The 15,664-nt window shown below is 34.0% G+C and overlaps 3 protein-coding genes and 1 long non-coding RNA gene across 4 annotated transcripts; all 4 read left to right on the forward strand.

Moving 5' to 3' along the window:
* Positions 1 to 244: 244 nt before the first annotated feature.
* Positions 245 to 1,411, forward strand: LOC106124236 (glycine-rich cell wall structural protein-like). Its single transcript, NM_001312610.1, is given in 2 exon segments — positions 245 to 327; positions 770 to 1,411. Coding segments are annotated over 2 exon segments (576 nt in total). The 5' UTR covers positions 245 to 272; the 3' UTR covers positions 1,291 to 1,411.
* A 2,481-nt stretch (positions 1,412 to 3,892) lies between these two features.
* On the forward strand, positions 3,893 to 5,104 carry LOC106124654 (uncharacterized). Its single transcript, NM_001312243.1, is given in 2 exon segments — positions 3,893 to 3,976; positions 4,108 to 5,104. Coding segments are annotated over 2 exon segments (951 nt in total). The 5' UTR covers positions 3,893 to 3,912; the 3' UTR covers positions 4,995 to 5,104.
* Positions 5,105 to 7,464: 2,360 nt separating this feature from the next.
* Positions 7,465 to 8,616, forward strand: LOC106124226 (uncharacterized). The gene is made up of 2 exons (XM_013320690.1): positions 7,465 to 7,536; positions 7,810 to 8,616. The coding sequence occupies exons 1-2, from the start codon at positions 7,479 to 7,481 to the stop codon at positions 8,289 to 8,291; spliced, it is 540 nt and encodes a 179-aa protein (XP_013176144.1). The 5' UTR covers positions 7,465 to 7,478; the 3' UTR covers positions 8,292 to 8,616.
* A 1,189-nt stretch (positions 8,617 to 9,805) lies between these two features.
* On the forward strand, positions 9,806 to 12,316 carry LOC106124187 (uncharacterized). The gene is made up of 2 exons (XR_001228190.1): positions 9,806 to 9,939; positions 12,141 to 12,316. It is a non-coding gene; the product is annotated as an uncharacterized LOC106124187 (long non-coding RNA).
* The last annotated feature ends 3,348 nt before the right edge of the window (positions 12,317 to 15,664 follow it).

The raw sequence follows: 15,664 nt of genomic DNA on the forward strand, positions 1-15,664 counted from the left end.
AACAGGTTTTTTTTAAACGTGACTCGCGAATAATAATAGCAAAACCAGTTGTATAATCTACATAACAAATTGAATTAATATAATTTCCGAATATCCAAATAAGGGCATTGATTCTTAATTTGCCTATCAATTATTTCCGCAGGAAACAATATTTAGTTGTTTCCAATGTCAAAGTGCGTGGGATAAGACCTCGGATTGACCTATAAAAATGCTAGTAAGTGTACAAAATATAACACATCTGATAACGGAACATATCGTATAACATAGTAAAAATGAACTCAATAGTTTTTGTAGTCGTACTTGCGAGTCTGTGCCAAGCCACTAAAGGTTATAATTAAGTTTTTTCGTGTGTTATTAATGTTTCTACTTTCGATACTCTGTGCTGATTGGTTGATATCGAAATATTATTTTCATTAATATAAGTTCCGTTATATTGTTAAACGATTATTAATATAATTATGTTCACGTCCTTGATTTTTTTGGAACTTCTTTTGATAGTAAAAGTAGTTCTAGTTACAATTACAATTTAGTTAGTGTTTTAAATAAAGACGGAATAGACTTTTTTTTAAAATTTGTTTAACATTTAAAGCCAATATGTTTAATGTATCTATGACCAATTTATATTCTTAGCCATTTGTATATTATGTTTTAGATTATAAGAATTTCCGCTTCAGTCTATGCTTCGCCTTTATACTTTTCTAATTTGACGTTAACTAGAATCTTAATAACTATACTACAATAAACCTAAATGAACTTTATTTTATTTCAGAAACTGAAGAGATTGCTCACACGAGAGTACCACGCACGTTATTGTTGAAAAAGAAGCTTTGTTTTGTACTAGGACTTTGCGGAGGTGGAGGCGGGCAGCATGGCGGAGGTGGACACTATAACGGAGGTTATGGCTACCAGAACCAACAAGGAGGTTATCCTCCAATAAACATCGGCATCAGCCAATCACAATCATCAGCAAATGCAGGCGGTGGAGGTTTAGGTACTGGTTATTACCCAAATAATTACCAATACAATGGAGGTTACCCAAACCGTGGTGGTTATGATTCTTATGGGAGACCAGGTTACTTTGGTAATGGTTACGGTGCTAACAATAACCAGTTTAATGGCAACTATTATGGAGGTGATAGATATCCCAATGGTGGTTATGGTTACCGAGGATCTTTTGGTAATTATTACGATGAAGGTGAAGATACTAAACCAATATATGAAGATACCAATGAGAATGGACCGAATTACAATGGATATGGACGTGATGAAGGATATAGAAGTAATCAATAGAATATAATTATTAATATTGATTCTATTAACTCGATCTGTGATAATAATTTGACTTGAAAGTGTAATGTTCGATGCAATGAAATTGGTATATCTACGATTAACGAATAAATATTAGAAATTATTTCAATGTTTTTTATTTTTAACATGTTTGTTACAAGAAAATCTTGGAAATTAATTTTAGGAACGATTCCTGCCGCCGAGTTCCGTCATCGGACGACACGACAGACCGCCAGGTTCCATCCACAACACCTGGATGGCTGGCATTCCACAACGGTGCGATTCTCGCCTGGCATAGCCGCGTTGTGGAACGGTCTGTCCTCGGCGGTATTTCCAAACCAATACGACTTAGGGACCTTCAAGAAGCGAGCATACCATTTCCTTAAACGCCGGCAACGCATTTCCTCTGGTGTTGCAGATGTCCATGTGTTGATCACCTCGGTGTTCCCGCCGCTCGTTTGCCCCCTTCTCTTATAAAAAAAAAATTAGTTGTCACCTATAAATATTTTTGAATTTAACGATCAAAAATAGTGTAAAGCTATAAATATATAACGATTTTATTGCCTTTTATTTTGATATATTTATGATTATAACTTAGGCGTGTCATGCCTAGCTCATAGTTATAAAATTTTTGAATCCATTGTTATATTTTGTGTTCTTCTGTTTTCTTTGTCTTGAAACAAACATAAATTAAAAATTTTAATAAATGCAAATCTTTTAAATGACAAATAAATTTTGTTAATTCCGTTTGATATTTTTCTTATATACAATTCTTTTTTATTATTTATATTTTGATGAAATTTCTAATGATGAAATATGAAGATGCCTTGTCAAAACATATATTTTATTATAACAGATTTTATGAAAGATAGCGGTTACTATCGTCAATATAATCATGTAAAATGTATCACAGTTCTATGACCTTATTCAATTCGTTTTATATCTCACAGCATAACTATACTCGTAAATAACAATAAAATAAAAACTGGATCAAAACTTGAATTATAGAAATTCAAACTAATGAGAGCTTTAAAAAACTTAATGACATAATTAATTTAATTTTATTAAGAAATCTATCGAACGGTATCTGACATTATTTTTCGGTACATATATTTTTTTTAATATGCACAGTTTTTATAATATGCTTAAATTGCCGTTTCACAGATTTTTCATATTTATTATTATTATTATTATATTCAGCCTAAACTTGTCAACTGCTGGACGTAGGCCTCCCCCATCGATTGCCACAATGCCCGGTCCTGTGCCGCCCGCATCCAGTGCACTCCCGCAACCTTGACCAGGTCATCGGTCCATCGTGCGGGAGGCCTACCTACGCTGCGTCGACCCGTCCGCGGCCGCCACTCAAAGACTTTTCGGCCCCATCGGCCGTCCGTTCTTTTCATATACCACTGTAATTCATTTATTACCGAAAAATAAAGGTCTACCCCACTTGATAATACGAATATAATGCAACATCGGCTTTGAATAACCAGATCGAACTCATCATGACCTTTCTCTTACAATGTAGTAAATTAATTTATAAAAGACTAATTAAAGACACCGTAAGAATATAAGTAATAAGGTAGTAACACCTTACTACCTCACCTCTACTCACCTAACACCTGACAGTGTCACTGAATCGAATGTAAATCCTGTGCCGATGTACTGGCACAACACTAGCCTTACTAAAATGTCGACGTTTATGTCCCCTCACTAATGATTCTAACACTTGACTTTGTAATGAAAGCGCGTTATTCGCGCCAAAGGATTCTAATTAATAATGTCTAAATCTACCAATTAACAAGAACTTAAAGTTTTATGTTATTTATTTTATGTATTATTTATTACTAAAATGTCGAGTTTTTTGTATTTATTTAAAAAATAAATATTTAATTGTTTTTCATTTTTCAGAAGTAAAAACAGTAATGCTATTATAATAAACTTACGCGCGTACCCTATGTGATTGAAAGGGAAATGATGATCGCCAAGTAATTCAGTTTTTTGGTTTATAACGCTTAACCATTTCGTTGTATTATAATTTAAGAAAAGTTTTTACTAGAGGGTGATGTTGAACGATATAGGCGCATGCTTAATTTGAATTAATGGATTTCTCAGTGGATTAGTGCTCGGATTGTTAGGATATATTTATTCAAACTCTTTTTAAATGAAAGGCTTATTTTTTTTAAATTATGTTGATTAATTATAAAACATTCTGTATAACAGATGTAAAATCTAAGAATTTTATCACAAAACACTATTAATAACTCTAAATAATCGAAAACCTACCGGAATTTTTGAAACTTTTGAGCTATTATTTTAGATTACTATTAAAACACATTAATCTATTCATTCGGGTAATATGTTGAGAAAGGACGATGTGGCCAATTAATAATTTAATGGATTTATCGAGAAATTTATGATATCAGAGCATCGCGATATTAAATTAATTTACCGTAACTTTTGCGATAATGTTATGGGTGTCAACGTCTTCTCGTCATTATCTATGACCCAGTCGAGATGAAGCAGTGGGGAGATCATTTTGTAGTATATATACACGGAGATATGATTCACGGACATCCACTACCGGTACAACGGAAGGAGATACTCGTCCTTGCAACAGACATTATGGCAAAGTTTATCGTCCTAGTAGCGGCGCTCGCGGCCTGCCATGCAGCGCCTGTTGAAATCGGTAAGTGCAATATAAAGCTATTAAAAATAAATAAATAACAGTTGAAAAAAGTAGTTTAAAAAACAACGTACTCTCCGCAGATAGAGCTTACTACAGCTGCAATATTTAACGATCCTAATTTTTGCTTCTAGTCGAACTTCCCGAGGGTGTATTCCGTGTGGGCCGGTCTCCGGGTGTAGCCTGGAGCTTCGGCAGCGGTTTTGCCAGCGACATCGGAGGTGTCCGGCACGCGTCCGGACAGTCCAGCTCCTTCCAGAGCGGGGACGCGCAAGCATACGGCTCCGGCTTTGCTAACGCTAACAACAACTACGCCAGCGGCACTGCTTTCGCGCAGGCACCACAGGCAATCCAGTACCCGACCGTTCAACACACTGTAGTACGACAACCAGCCCATCAAAACAATATTCTGGTGCAACCCGTGCCACTCGTCCAATACAGTGTGGTGAAGCAACCGGCACAGCAACATAATGTAGTCCAGCATCCCGTCAGCCATCAACACGCCACCATAGCTCATCACCAACCCGCCCAAGTAGCTGTTACAGTGCCGAAAAAACCTAGCAAACCTATCAACCACAACTTCAACAACTTTGGATCGGCGAGCTCCTCGGCAGCTGCCAACTCTTACAACGGATTCGGTTCTGCCACTTCCAATGTTTACAACAACGGCTACAACCAGTATCAGAACGCGGCAGCTTCGGCACAGAACTACAACGGCCTAGGCTACGAGTCCGCGGTGGCGTCTGCCAACTCTAACGGATTCGGTCATGGATCAGCTGTATCCTCGGCTCAGAACATCGGTAACCAGGGAACCGCCGTATCGTCTGCACAAACCCTCGACAGATTTAACAACTTTCAAGCTTCGGTCGCGGCCGCGGAGAACTACGGCAACTACCAGGCAAGCACCGCACAGACCATCAAGCAGAGAGGCAGCCAGGTGCAGCAGAGCATCGCCAGCAGTGTGAACGCTCCAGGCTTCCAAGCAGCCAATGCCAACGCCTACAATACTGGCTTCTATTAAACCTCTTAAATTATAATAATTTATTTTAATATTTATTACAATTAATTTAATTCAAATTCGCATTGCATTTTTTATTTATAGAAATTGAAATTAAAGGGAGTCTATGAAAATACTTTATTTTTATTTCCAAATCTTCAAAAATTATTTATTTTAATTTTGCCAATTTTATGGCATTCAAATAGCACAAATGCCCTATGCCTACTCTATCTTCTGTTAATAATAATTTCAGTACTGTAAAATTTAATATTACTTATCGTTAGTTCTCTAATCCGACCCTTTAGGATAAGTAAATATGCGTTGCCTATATGCATTTCCAAAAAGTAATCTATCTCTGTGCTAATCCAGAGCAGCTTAACTGTTTTGGAATTAACTATCTACTAACAAACATCCATCCATCTGTACTTTCGCATAAATATTATTAATAATAAGAATATAAAATGAGACAAACATCAAATTTTTGATCACGTATAATTTCAAATTAGTTGGGAGGGTCAGCCACAAGTTAGCGTAAATTCTAAAGTTATTTCCACAGAATAATATTTATGTCCTCAAAATCTGGGACTTGAGGAACGAAGTATGAATGTTATATCAAATAGCTTGCATTTTGTAATTTATCTTACGCGGTCGCTTGTATCAAAGTGAGGCTTCGGTATGCAAAGAATGAATTATCATTTTCGCCTCGAGCGTTTGAAAGATTTATTACTTAGAAGTAAGAGAACATAATTTGTTGAGACTATACTACATTAAACAAATTGCCTTTATTAAATTAAACGATGTTTTTTCTTATCTGGAAGCTTTGGGATCAAATAACTTGAATATAGTTTTTGGTAATAGCAAAAATTTGGAACTAAATCCACATTCGTCATCAGCTCACTATACGTCCCCACCGAGGGGCTCGGAGCTTACCCTAAGTTAGGGTGATTAGGCCATAGTCAACCACGCTGGCCAAATGCGGGTTGGTTCACACATATCCTTGAATTTCTTCTCAGATATGTGCAGGTTGCATCACGATATTTTCCTTCACCGTAAGAACGTCGGATAAATGTACATATGTAAATCGGAAATCGAAAACCACATTGGTACATGACGAGATTCGAACCCAGAACCTGCAGATTGCAAGTCAAATGCTTGACCACTGAGCCACCGACGCTCCACATACAATTATAATAAATCCTATTTAATTCCCTAGGTATTCTCAACTAATGCAGGAATAATTAATATTTTAAATATATAGAGTAATTAAAAATCTAAAAATCAATCAAAATTCTAATGTTTAATTGTCGTTTTTGCTTTTTTTTCGTTGTATCTGTTTTTATTACTCCTTACCCTACCTCGTGCTGTGCAAATGGTGTGAAAACAAAGGGGCCAGCTGAAAACCAGCGCATTGGTCAAGCCCTCCCTGCACCAGCTGAGCTGGCCACCTTTTTTTTTGCCACATCCTCAATTTATTTAATTTAACTTGTTTTTTGTAGTTTTTTTTTCGTTGATTGTGGCAATAAATAAATATTATTATTTTGCTCTTATTATGTTAAATATCGCTAAGCGAAAACAGCTTTTTACTGCATTTCATTCTAATTATAAATTCCCTATGTTATTCTGTTCATATTCCGATTGAAATCATATACATTAATTAGTCAAACGACATCTCAATTATAAGATCCTTATCTAAAATACTGGAAGAATTCATTTTATTTAACGTTATTTAATTAGCATAAAACATCTTTAAATACATATAAAGGGTATCGAAGTTATAACTTCATACATCTAATTGGAAATGTTTTGTGAAGATGGTAGATATTTGTCAACAATCCATTTGATTATTTAATTTAAGATTACCTAATTATTTAAATACATATAATAGAATAATTAAATGGTAAATGACCTTAATTGATTATTTATTTAATGTAATTAACTAGAAATATATAAATTAATAGTAACATACTATATTAGTGACTACAACTTTTTAATTTGTAAAAGCGATAGATACAGGTTGATAAGTAAAAAGGTTATAACTGTTCCTAAAGTCAGTCCTACACAGTATGCTATAAATATTTGTATTACAAAGATATAAATTAAAATAGCTGTTTATTCTTTTACTTATTAATTTATTGTAACTTAACCATAATTAATGCACCAGTTTTGTAAACATAACAGACTTGACGTCCGTGCGGAATTAAAAAAAAAACTAAATAAGTAGCCTATGTGTTCTTCCAGAATATGTTCTATGTCTGTGCTAAATTTGATCTAGTACCATTCAGCCCTTCCGGAGATATCTTCTAACATAAATCCATCCATCCATCCATATAAACTTTTGCGTTTACAATATTACTAAGATTAACTCTTCAATCCGAATATATTTAAATTCATTTTATGCTCTCCGTGTATTACAGACCTTAACCTATAAACGAAAAGTTGTTATTTAAGATGAGGATATAAAGAGAGAGATCGTGTGACCCGCTTGCATTTTAAGTTAGGCTAGACAAGATGTCTATCATTCTTTATCCTTGTTTAATTATTACTTTTACGACAATAACTTGCAAAGGTAACATTTCTTTAACAAAAGGGATCAATGTATAACCAAAAAAATTACAATTAAGTACATACTGTTAACGCTCGCGACTTCGTTCGCATGGAATAAAAAAAAACATATTCAGTAGCCTATGTGTCCTTCTAATCAGACTATGTTCTACATCCATGCCAAATTTCATCGAGATCCATTCAGCCGTGCTGGTAATACCTTCAAACCATCCATCCATTTAAACATTCGTATTTATAATATTAGTAAGATCTAAAAAATTGGTTGTTTAATTTTCAGGTGCCGTTACAAATATATCAGGTGTTGGATATCAAGGATACGTGACAATCCAAAATGATAACGGTATTGGCGTTAGCGTAGTTGGTCATACTTCCAATGGTCAAACCCCATTCAGTGATTTAAACTTTTACACTCCTCCTGGAATGACTGTAAAGAAAAATGGAGACACAATGATGTACACATATCCTATAAATAACAACAGAGGCATAGCAACCGGTTCTATCCAGATGAAACCAGGATCTATATCAGTTTCTTCATCTACTTATACCAAATCACCAACATTTTATTGGCCAAACATTCCAAGATTGGATCCAATAATGCCAATGTTTAACAATTTCATCTTTCCTCCAATTAATTATCGACCACCGAATGTAGAACCTTGGTTTGCTAGGAATATGATAAATAGCTTGAACCCGTTAAAACCGGTTTTGAAAAATCCTTTTATGCAACAAAATTTAGATCAGCTTTTAAACGTGTGGTAATAAATTACGAGGCGTACATTAAATTATCACGATTAACCGTGGGCTTCTGATACTTAAAACTATATCTAGCATTCCTGTCTTTCAACATTGACAAAACGCAGATAAAAATATGATTTAAGCGGAGATTTTGGTCTCCGAAACCCACAGTTAGCTGACAAGATATATCAGTAAGACACAATTCATAAAAATTTATGAGTTTTTAGTTTTTTTTTCTTCAAGAAGTTTCTAGAAATACAGATAATATGATAAGATTTTAATTATTCGTTCGTTGACCCCAAAGAAGCATTTTCAACTATGCAAAATGTTTGGTTATCTAGTTAATTAATATAATAAATTATTAAAGAAATTCCTATTAGTGTCATGATTAAAACAAATCAGTATAATTTTATATTTAAGATTAATTTAAATTTATTTCAAAGTCAATTTATTATATTTTAGTACAGATAAAACAAAAACAATGTCATGTAATTAATGTGATTTAAATATTAAGTTAAACTTTAGTAATTGCGAATAAAGTTTAATTTTCAGACAAGGATTTTTTATTTCCAACTGTTTTTCTTCCTTTTACACTTTACAATAACAAACCACTTCTCCGATTGCTAAAAGTGTTAACTGCGCAATTTGAAGTAACGCAGCAGTACATACTAGTAAGTACAACAAATATTCGATAAAGTAAACTGTAGGTATTATAATAAATTAATATCACTATCTCACATAACTTCTAGAATTAAAAAAAAATACATAAGCTATGAATATATCAGCATAAACCGTTTAGCAGATATTCTGGCTACGAGAAACCAAATCTTACTAACCAAACAATGGCTGTTTGCTTTCGCGATGTTTGTTACTGACTTAAAAACAGGCTTAATTATAAAAAAAATTACCAGTATCAGATATATTCGTCGTGTGATAATGGTGACATAGCCCCCACTAACTTACCGCTGTGCCCTGTGATGGAGCAATAAGGAATCGCAACCAAACGGCGCGGCGTCAACATTCACCACGGCTCTATAGTTATGCAACCGTTGCCCAGAGTTATTCTCATAAAAATATTTGCTCCAAGTCTTAAATAATAAAAGTACTTAATCAAAAAGGTAATCCTTTCTTTTGTACTCTACGACCTGCTATGCGCACATAATTAACTAAGTAATTGTAAGAAATCAATTATGTAATAAAGCTTTGTAGTAGTCTAATTAATATATCTTACTTCTTACTAAATATTATACATGCGAATGTTTGGATGTATGTATGGATGGATAGATGGTCACCCCTAACTTAGGGTACGAGCCCCTCAGTGGGGACGTATAGCTGATGATTAAATGGATGGACAGATGTTTGTTAGAAGATAGCTACAGTACTGCTACTGCATAGTCTGGATGAACACATAGGCTACTAATTATTTATTTTTTAATTCCGCGCGGACAGACTCGGAAAAAAGCTAGTCCAACTTATATGTCAATTACTATTATTGATCTGGTTACAAAGTTGTTACAGAATAACCCTACCAACTAACATGCACCGATAGACGTTCGAAAGCGCAGTTTCTGTCCGTCTGTCACGATGCGTGCCATAATACTCTTGTCGCTCTTTATCATATCTATCTCCTTTGTCAAAACTGCACCACAATCAAAACTACAAGTAAACCCAGGTGAGAAACATTCCTACTTTCATTATTTAAAGTTTTAAGTTCAATAGATTGCTAGCGCCAGGTAATTTCCATTAATTGTTGATAAATCGGATCTTGAGCGTACTTGCTTTATTCTTATTTTAATGTTTAAATGCAACAAAGAACAACATTCTGCGCATTAATTGATTCGCTCGCATTTTACGTCCCTTTTTAGAATTATAGTACATTGATGGCAATGATCCAACAAATACTTTGATAACGCGTGTTTTGTATCATTTTGTGTGTTTGATTTGAATTCGAGTATCGAATCTAAAAGAATAAAATTATATGGTTGTAAGCAAACACTGGCTTTCGAGAAAATTATTAACGTTTACGAAAAAAAAAATGATAATTTTATAAAATCGTAGTATTTTTTTCATTTGATTGTATGATGATATATACGACTATCCTAAGTGCAATTCAGGCTACGCATATACAACATAATAAGGTCTAATTCCATCTTTAGAGAACCTGTTCCGCTACATTACACATTAATCGCACTATTATTGTTTACAGAAATAGATCAAAATTGTTTTTAAACAAAAACAGGCCAGTCAAGTGCGCACTAAAGCCCTTTTTATTTACATATTTATTCAAAGAGGCCAACTTATCAAGGGCGTATTACAAGTAGTGAATTAAATTCTTTTGTTATGCCATTTATTTGTTTATTTTTTTTAACCTGTAGCATGACTCAGCATGTTTTATTTATGAGTAATTGTTTTTGAAGAAAAATATTGTTACGTTGGTGAAAGAAAGAGTGAAACATCTTACTCTTAATAATATTGTAAACTAGCTGTCGCCCGCGACTTCGTCCGCGTGGATATATTAAAAAAACGTAATATATAGATAAGTTAAATAAAAAGCAGCTCTTTAAGGCAAAAACTCGAAAAAATAATAATAATACTATATCCGTCTCCTGGCTCTAAGCTAACTCCTCACCAATTTTCAACCATATCGGTAAAGCCGTTCTTGAGTTATAAATAGTGTAACTAACACGACTTTCTTTTATATATATAGATGAGAAAGGCTGAACAGATCTCTATGGAATTTGGCATAGATGTAGAACATAGTCTGCATAGACACATAGGCTACGTATTAACTTATTTAATTCAGCGGCCAGAATCGCTGGCGACAGTTGGTTGTATAATGATACTTGAATTATAACTTGAAAAATAAGATTTGTCGACTAACCAAACTTCCATCAATGTCTATAGCTAGGAGCGTCAGTGGCTCAGTGGGCAAGCACTTGACTTGCAATCTGCAGGTCCTGGGTTCGAATCCCGCCATGTACCAATGTGTTTTTCGATTTCCGATTTACATATGTACATTTATTCGACGTTCTTACGGTGAAGGAAAACATCGTGATGCAACCTGTACATATCTGAGAAGAAATTCAAAGATATGTGTGAAGTCAACTTCACTTCACCCTTAACTGAGGGTAGGCTCCGAGCCCCTCGGTGGAGACGTATAGTGAGCTGATGATGAATGTCTATGAACGAAAGCAAATGTATTGATCTATTAGATCTTAGTATTATTTATAACCAGTTTTTTTTTAATTAAGTCATACCCATTTCTCTAAATGCTAACAATATATTTACCAATGGCTTTAAAGATTTTAATGAATGACACGTAGTTAGGGCAGGAATTTAAATTAGTTTTATATTTATGTTTAATTCTCCGTATTAAAATACAATCAATCACATTTAAACTATAGAGTAAAGTTTTTTTTATTTTAATTAACAAAATTAATTTTTATTTTTATTACCGTTGGTTACAAAGTGAAAGAACAACATTAAAAAATATAACAAGACTAACTGTCGTCCGCGATTCCATTCGCACGAAGTTACAGACTATGTTCTACATCTATGCCAAATTTCAGTCAGACCCGTTGAGCCGTTCCGGAGATACATTCTAACAAACATCCATCCATCCATCCAAACATTCGCTTTTATAATATTACTAAGAGAGTAAGATTAACAAAAGCTGTACTTATCAATATTAAAAAAGAAAAATGTCATAACTAATTAAAAAGATGTAGTAAAGAAATTATATCGTACTTCGTTAGGATTGCAATGAACGTCGAAAGATAAAATTTATAATGACTTATTCAATTATGCCAAAGGACGTCATAGAACCCGTTGACCATCACATATAGGATGTTTTTAACGTGACATACCTTTCAGATGTAGAAGGCAAGCCGTTCGTCGAGGAGGTGTTGGTGGAGTCAATGCTGCATGTAAGGAGTCCATCACTGGGTCGCAGTTCCCGCACCAACACAAACACTAACCTACAAGACGGCACCAGAGTCACCGAGAACAAGATTTAATATGTCTTATATATTGTAATAATTGTTAAAAAATTATCATTTAAAGAAAACCAAAATTGTAATGGAGGCTATTTTATGAATTCGATATATGTTATGCATATTTGTAATAAATATTTATAAAAACGTATGTGTATTTATTGCTATAGTATAGATTGACAATACATTCTACGATTTGTGTTGTATTTATATGAAATAAAGAATAATCCACTGCCTGTGGGCATTCATTATCAGCCCTTACGTAGAAAGACACGGGGAATACCTATTTAATTATTGACGATTTAATTAAAAGTAACAACTACTAATTAAAAATATAATTACACATTATAAATTAAGCATCAATGCCTAATTCTATTGTTTATTGACTAGCTGTCGTCCGCGACTCAGTCTGCGTGGATATAAAAAACCTTAGTAGCCTTTGTGTTCTGCCAGTCTATATTCTACATCTGTGCCAAATTCAATCGAGATCCGTTAAATGGTTTTGGAGAAACATAGCAACAAACATCCATCTAAACATCAAAACTTACGAATTTATAATAGTAGTAAGGTAATAGTAAGAAGTAGAAAAAAAAACAAAAGTAAGATTTACTAGTCATACAGTGGTTGTGTACATTTCCTAGTCGTTCCATTACAATAATTCCGTACAGACACTCGACACGTGTCGGAGTATCTACAAAAAGTCGATAGCGAGTTAGCGTGTATTGTTTACACGTGAAAAGCATTCCAATATGGACAGGGACGTATTAGCATTGTTTGACGCCCGCTCGCGCCCGTCTTACGTATGCTAAAATATCGAAAAGCCTTAAGATATTCCGTCAAAGAATGCTCCCGTCGGTGTATATCATAGATTAAAAAAGTGCTAAATCCAGTAATGATATTCATAGACCGCGACGCGCGCTGCTCCGCCAATGAGATGTGGACGCCGCGCGAATAAAACAAAACTCTGTGCGTACTGCGCGTATACAGGGTGATTTGAAGTTGACTTGCAATTGGAAATACTGAGACGATAAAAAACTATCACCAATTATAATAACCATAAAATAATTCTTGGTGCAATATAGGGAACTGTTTTAATATATAGGATGTTTTGTAAGAATATATACCCTTCAGCTTCTATCGTCTCTTTATTTTTTTTAATTCAAGCACATTGCATATAATTACAGCTGATATACGTAGACGGTATAAATAGAACTTCAAGATATAAAAATGTCATAAATTTTGTATGCAGTTTTATTCCACGTGCGTCAATAGTTGTGAAATCAAACACGCTGTATAAATTACCAGAATTATGTTGTATTTGAATACAATCATTGTGAGCGGCGAAGCAGCGTGTAGGCAGCGGCGAGCACCGAGCAACGCCGCACCACACCGTTAGCGCGCGCCATCAATGATTACTTATTTCATACGTATGCTTAGAATACGGTTACAGCTTCGCAGAATATTGGATTTTAATGCGCGGGACGTCATCATTCGGCTGTCATGTAGATTTCCTTCAATCCATCATACCTTCTTACCGTAAAACGAATTTGCCGGCGGCCAACTTAAAAACATAACTTGTAGCTTTTACATTGACGGATTTAAGCATTCTCAGTACATGTTGTAAGCTTATGTTAGTATAAAATCACTGTATGGTAATAGGAAAGATTTCTAGCGATTTGAATGTACAACAAGCAAGGGCCTATTGAAGTATTTGTTTTTAAACAATAATTTACGTAGGGCCTTGATGGGAAGGACGAAACAAAGACGTAATAAACTTTATCGTAGGACAAATTTAAATGTTTTAGTTAATTTGTAAGCTAAGTAAATTATCCGTAACACGCTTTACATAACTTAGATATTAAACACCTGCGTATTTTTTTAACTAACCAAAAAGTTTTGAATACATAAAAAATTAATGAAATATTCATTTAATTGGTCGTTCCGTACTGCCTTTGTCTTTAACGATTTATTCAACATAACCTATATCGAGTTCTATTTTTTTTTTTTTAAATAGTATTCAGCATCGACCTCGGATAAGATTTACAATATGTCATTGCATTATTTGCAGTTTCACAAGTTGAATTAATTTCGTTGTTGAATGCGAATGATACTGCGAATTTAATTCGCATCTTAACGACAATGTTTTTAAATCAATTAAATTAACATCGCTAATAATATAGATTATATATTTATAATTCTGCCAAACATTCAGGCTGTAGTACTATGAGTTAGTTTCTATTTTTATCTGTGAAAAATTTTGTTGTCTATGGCGGGGTATTTCCGTAGTCGTATTTGTATCTGGAATCACACCCTGAGAATAATCGGTAATCGATGACATAATCGGCCGAATTGGGACCGAGACATTTGCGTCATGATGATTATAAAAGTACAAGTACCAGACACACGGTGACACATAACCTTCTTAAACTTATTATCAAATCTTAATAAATAAAAGTACTATTGAAAAAAAAACATAAAAAAAATGTTTTTTTTAAATTAACAATACTTCTTACTCTAATATTATTAATGCGAATTTTTAGGTGGATGCATGGATGTTTGTTTGAATGTATCTTCAGATCGACTGCACGGATCTTGACGTAATTTGGCAAAGACGTAGAACACATTCTAGAAGAACACATAGGCTACTAATTATGTTTATTTTTAACTGCGCGCGGACGGAGTCACGGGCGACAGCTAGTTAATAAAATAACTAATTTTCTGTTGTTTCTTCTTTTAGTTTAGTTCGATTGTAATAAAAATACATCCTTAAACTCCTTCGCCATCCTTCACCTGTCCACCATATAACTTAGCCTGAAACACGTGCTCTATTGTTACCTATCGTTCGTCCCTTTCTAACATATGTATATACAATAGCACTAAAAGAAGAAGGCAATATCTTCATTTAAATTCAATAGAATTAATTACGCTAGATTTTGTATCATTTAAAGTCCATCGACTTTCAAATGACTTTGCGCATATCCTAGTCAGACTATTTTTGACAATGAAATAAAGTCAATCAGTTTGTTGAAGCCAGTTCACTTTTGTTTGGCGTTTAAATTTATTTTTTAAGTATATGCTTTTGTATTAATATTTATGACACATTTATACACTTTTTTCAGTAAATAAATGAAACAAAATTTTGTGCTAAAAAAGGGAAACGCAATGTTCAGCGGAAATTGCATCTTACTAACATTACTAATATTATAAATGCGAATGTTTAGATGGATGGATGTTTGTTAGAAGGTATCTGCGGAACGGCTGCATAGATTTCGGTGAAATTTGGCATAGATGTATAATAAAGTCTGGAAAAACACAGTTTGCTAAATGTGTTTTTTTTTTACTTCCGCGCGGATGGAATCGCGAGCGACAGCTTGTATAAGTATATTTCTTGTATGTGTTTGTGGA

This window comes from Papilio xuthus, unplaced genomic scaffold, assembly GCF_000836235.2.
Source record: "Papilio xuthus unplaced genomic scaffold, Pxut_1.1 DF825946.1, whole genome shotgun sequence".
NCBI lineage: Eukaryota > Metazoa > Arthropoda > Insecta > Lepidoptera > Papilionidae > Papilio > Papilio xuthus.

Bases quoted from the DNA above. Each gene is read 5' to 3' on its own strand.
- LOC106124226 (XM_013320690.1), top strand. From the start codon at position 7,479: ATGTCTATCATTCTTTATCCTTGTTTAATTATTACTTTTACGACAATA. The intron at 7,537-7,809 runs GTAACATTTCTT...TTTAATTTTCAG, and splicing joins TACGACAATAACTTGCAAAG to GTGCCGTTACAAATATATCA.